This window comes from Nannospalax galili, unplaced genomic scaffold, assembly GCF_000622305.1.
Source record: "Nannospalax galili isolate Female #2095 unplaced genomic scaffold, S.galili_v1.0 scaffold10, whole genome shotgun sequence".
In the NCBI taxonomy this organism is placed as follows: Eukaryota; Metazoa; Chordata; class Mammalia; order Rodentia; family Spalacidae; genus Nannospalax; species Nannospalax galili.
The window spans coordinates 10,712,938-10,718,463 of record NW_008331140.1 but is presented as its reverse complement, the minus strand read 5'-3'; the positions used below and the strand labels follow the sequence as shown (position 1 = coordinate 10,718,463).

At 33.7% G+C, this 5,526-nt stretch overlaps 1 protein-coding gene across 1 annotated transcript in view; it reads right to left on the bottom strand.

Moving 5' to 3' along the window:
- Positions 1-258: 258 nt before the first annotated feature.
- The window catches only part of Hmgn5 (high mobility group nucleosome binding domain 5), a 7,983-nt gene continuing 2,715 nt past the window's right edge, over positions 259-5,526 (bottom strand). The window contains exons 4-6 of the mRNA XM_008822650.3: positions 5,367-5,420; positions 3,236-3,373; positions 259-1,505 (exon numbers count right to left, since the gene is read on the bottom strand). Coding sequence (XP_008820872.1) covers positions 825-1,505; positions 3,236-3,373; positions 5,367-5,420 — 873 coding nt within the window. The 3' untranslated portion in view covers positions 259-824. The remainder of the gene's footprint in view (positions 1,506-3,235; positions 3,374-5,366; positions 5,421-5,526) is intronic.

The window sequence follows — 5,526 nt, the reverse complement described above, 5'->3', positions numbered from 1 at the left end:
GCTAACTGGTATTTTACTAGGGTGATGAAAAGCCTCTAGAATTAGATAATGGTGATGGTTTCACACTGTGGTGAAAACACGTAAATCTATTGACCCCATGCCCTTTGAAATGATTAAAATGATGGGTTTTATGTTTTGCTAATTGTATCTCAATGAAAAAAACCCAAATGCCTTCATAAACCTCACAGCAGGAAAAACCACCAAGGATTTTAATATTTGACTGAACTACATTTTTGGAAACATCATAAACCACAATAATATTTGTGGAGCTGTTTTATTAAGATAAATCCAGTAAAACTTTGTGCATACACATGTAATCAAAACTGCCCTTCTGAAATAAACATTTGTATATCTTTGAAAAATGAAATTGCAGCTTTATATTCTTCCCAAGCTACTAGGAAAGTTGTATTTGGCAATGGCAATCCTAACTTTTAACATTACGTGAAAATAGTTGACCTTCTTTATAAAAGCAACCTCGAGATCCACAAGAAAGTTGTACGAAACTCTTTTGGAGTCTTCTTACCTTGCAAAATTATCATATATAAGAATAAAATTAAAATTCAAAGATTTATTACATAACTTACACACAATAAAATTCACAAATTTGCACATGTACATTTTATATTTTGCACAACTATAATCACAAAATGAATAAAGGTGGCATGTTAGGTACTTTTCAACTAATAATCACAGAAGATGTTCTGTGATTAAACGATGATAAAGAAAAACAGTGTTTATAAAATATCTGATAAAAATATTTATCTCTATTAACATTACAACAGGAAGTTACATGTTACCAAATTATGCTATTACACGGGGCAGTTTTAAACAATGCTGACAGACTCCTCTTTGTCCACACCCTTCTTTTCAGCTTCTTTTCCAAGCTCAGCTGTGGTTTCACCTTTCTTTTCATTTCCTTCCCCTGCCTCGTCTTCGTTCCCGTCCTCTTCCTGTCTGCCATTATCTTTCTCTTTTCCGTCTTCCTCCCCTTCAGCGTCCACGTCATCTTCCTTCTTTTCCTCTTCTTTGTCTTTCACAACCTCCTCTTTGCTTTCCCCTTTCTCTTCCTTTTCAACTTCCTTTGGTTCCCCTTCCACCTCTTTGTCACCTTCTTCCTTTCCACCATGTTCTTCCTCTTTTCCATCTTCTCCCTCTTTTTCGTCATCTCTTTTCTCTTCACTCTCTTTGTCTTCATTTCCATCTTCCTTCCCCTCTCCTTCTTCATTATCTGCTGCACCTTTTTTCTCTTTTAGGTCTTCTCCCTTTATTCCATCTTCTTCCTCATTTTTACCTTCACCCTCTTCTCCATCTTCTTCTTTCTCATCTGCATCATCTTGTCCATCTTCTCCTTTTTCTTCTGTAGTCTGAATGTTTTCATCTTTCTGATCTTTCTCATCCTCTTCTCCTTCTGCTGCCACTGTTTCTTTCTTTTCTCTTCCATCTTCTCCAGTGTCTTCATTTTTCTCCTCTTTTACTTCATCTGTTTCTTTTTTAGGAATGGGTGCCTAGATATAGTCGGGAAAAAGACTCTACATTTAATACTGTTTTCTACTGCGTGTTCATATCAGATTATATCTATATCATGAAAAGCCTAATTACACTTCTTTTTCCAGAGACCAATTTGCCTACGGAAAATCATAACATGAGGAAAGTATTCTAAACTCTAAGAGTAAGTAAAGCATCTTGATACAAGTAACCACAAATAGATGTCTACAACCATAAATTTGGTAAAGCTTATCGACATAATTTTCATTACAAATATGATGAAACATAAAGTAAAGAAAGGATGACTATTCTATGTCAGAAATTCTCAGTAAGTAAAATGCATGACAGCAAAAATACAATCCTTGGGAAAATAATTGTATTTTTTCTTTTGACAGAAGGTCTTTTTATGTAGTCCACGCAGGCCTTGAACTCACAATGATACACCTTTTCAACCTTCTAAATACTGGAGTAACATGCATGCACCAACAAGCGTAATTTATATTTGTGCTTTTAAAAAAAATGCTTAAAAATCCCATATGACTACTTATAAGAGAATTTATGTATATGCACATATTTGGTTTGTAGAATTTGTCCTTACATCTCATTTTGGTATTTTACTAGACTACCTAAAAATGGAGTATACATTAAATTATAAAGGAAATCTTATTAAAACAACTTATACATGGCCTGGGATGTGGCTCAGTTGGTAGAGTGATTGCATAGCATGCATAAAAATCTGGGTTGAATTCCCAGCACATGATAAATTAGGTGCGGTAATGCAAGCCTGTAATCCCAGAAACTGGGAGGTAGAGGAAGGAAGATCAGAAGTTCCATGTCATTCTCAACAACATAACAAGCTTGAGACCATCTTAGGCTATGTGAGATCATAGCTCAAAAAAAAGTTGTAGAGAACATTTGGGAACACATATATATTCTTATAGAGCATCTATCTATCTATCTATCATCTATCTATCTATCTATCTATCTATCTATCTATCTGTCTGTCTGTCTATCTAATAGAGCACATTTAATTGGGCACGGGACAGTAAGGGGAGGTGGGGATAGGGAAGGAGATCTAAATACCATCTAATTATACTGTATGGAAATAAAAAAATTCAATAAATTTTTTTAAGTTGTACAGTAAGTTTTTACTATCTGTAGAAATAATAAAAAGTCCTATTTTCTGGAAAAAGAATTTACAAATAGCCCATGTGCTGACAAAAGCAATTGCGGGAACAGCCTGTGTTTAACAAGAGGGCTAGCAGATTAGTACTAAGTCATGATTATTGGCATTGTTATTGGAAAAGCAATGCTAACTGACTATCTCTGCTATCACTAATGTAAAGCTCCTGTTTTTGATTAATTTTATCTTTAGATACTATTACACTACAGAACCACTATTCGTTTACCATTTCTCAGTGTTTAAACTAAAAGGCAAATAAGACTGCTTTCACTTTCATTGTTAAGATTTCTAGTAGTTGGTGCTGGAGAGATGGCTCAGCGGTTAAGAGCACTGCCTGCTCTTGAAGAAGACACGGGTTTGATTTCCAGCACCCACATGGCAGTTAACAACCATCTGAAACTCCAGTTCCACGGTATCCGTGAGCCTTCTTCTGACCTCTGCGGGTGCTGCCTGACACGGGTGTACTTGCATATATGCAGGTAATACACTCATACACATAAAATAAAAATAAATATAAAATATTTTAAAAGATTTATAGTAGATAAATATGTTAAAATTTCAAGGTACCTTAATAATTTTGGCTTCTCCATTTTCAGAATTTTCAATGATGCATTCTTCTTTAACATCTTCCATCTTGGTTTCAAGAATTGCTTTGGCACTTGCATCTTTGTTTTCTTCCACTGCAACATTTTTGGTCTTCATTTTCTATCCAACAACAGAAAAATAATCAAAATACATAATTTAGCTGCTATATTGATTAAATGGCCAGTTACTTTAACAGGAGATATAATTTAGGGCAGGCTTTAAAACATTATCTATAAATTTTATTATTATTATTTTATTATGTGTATGAGTGTATTGCCTGAATGCATATAAGTGCATCCCTGTCATGCAGTGCCCACGGAGGTCAGAAGAAGGCATCGTATCCCCTGGAACTGGAGTTATGGGTGGTTGTTAGCGGCCATGTGGATGCTGGGACTCAAACCCAGGTCCTCTGCAAGAGCAGTCAATGTTCTTAACTGCTGAGCCATCTCTCCAGCCCCTAAAATACTATACATAAAACTTACATGAGCAAAATTAACATATAACTCTGTTATTGCCAAAGCAGCATTAAAAATGAATTATGCCATTCCAATTGAAATCAAAGAAATTTGCTTTTATGCTGAATGGGATTAGAAGCAACAAGTTAGGGTGTCCATTGGTGGCCACCAAGGTCCAATTCCTAGCATTAGGTTTGACTGACATATTCAAAGTCTCTTACTAAAGGTCAGTTTATTTCTGTCTAATCTAATCATTAGCAACAGGGTTGTGTTAATTATAAAGCCTCCATTGGTAGCAATTAAGAGAAATGCCATGTTAGTGAGAGCATCAATTTAGACACATTTAGAAGAGTTCAACAAGGCACATAGCTGTTTTAATCTTTGTATCTACATGCTTTATAGTTTCTTAACTTATTGCTTTGCCAAGAAAGCTCTTTGAATATGTAATAGAAAAACCACTGAGTTAAGATGCCAGAAAATCTTTATTTGAATCCTAGATCTGCCACTTACATGTTGTGATCATGAGAAAAAAAAACACAATTTTGTTTGAGGCTATATTTTCATATATAAAGAAATAATATCACTCACCTCACAGGGATGTCATGAGTCAATTGAGAAAATACATGTGAAATTATTCTAGTTATTACATATATGTGTACTGCAACATATATGCAAGCTATTATTCTTTTAAAAAATGAGTTACTAAGATCTAAGAAAGATGAATAATTATTAAACTTGATGAATATGTATTATCTGCCACTGTTCTTTCCGTCCTCCCTTTTTTCCTCCCTTCCTTTCTCGGTGCTGGAGTTGTATTCAAGACCTTGTACAGCCATTACGAGTTCTATAATTAAGCAACATCCTTGGCCCTATATCTTCTTTTCAAAAGTAAATAAAAGTACATATACTATTTTTACTCTTTTAATGATTCATAAATTTAGCATCTATAGAATATTGTGCCTGTAAAGAGAGGGATAATATTTATGCATATTTTAGCAAAATTTTGTCCTTTTAAGTGTTTCTATGTATATCCTTCTTATAATTCAAAGTACCCTGCATAAGAACACTTCTATGATTAGTGCTATATCAATATGCAAACTGATTGATTAAAGTAATTAAACAGCACAGAAAAATACATCAAATAAATTTTCATCTGTCATTATTAATAATTTTAGCGGTATCTTAATAAAAATATCAAAACATTTTACAAATATGACAAGTTTGTTTTGTCTTCAACAAAAATAAGGTTAGATGATCCATTTAAAAATAATATCTGAAAACACTTTGTCAAGTTTTATCAAATATTAGTTGATAATGTTATTACAAAGCACTACTTGGTTATTGTAGTTTATGCCCTTTTTTCCCACAAATATCACAAATGTTAGGATTGCGATTAGAAAAATCTCAGAGGCATATACAGTTAATGGGTTCACCCCAGCAATATTATGTTGTACTATCAAATAAAAATGCCAAGTCACAGTGTACAATCACAAAACAGGAACAAATAAATATTCCCCACCTAATATGTTTATATTTGCTATGTGGCACAATATATAACAGGCTGGGTAAAATACAGAGAAAACAAAAGGATCAATTGCATGTTTTAAATTTTTTTTCTGAAAAGCCATTTTTATCCACATTCGAATTTGAATATTTACCCTTGTAGTTGAGGCTCTTTTAGGTTTCAGCTCTGGTGTAAAAGTCACAGGCATCTGTATCAGAAAACATGATCATGATCTCGTACAATAAAAAAGGAAGGAAGAGCATTAACAATGACACCCAACCCCTTAAAATATATAGGTATGATATTTTATATAT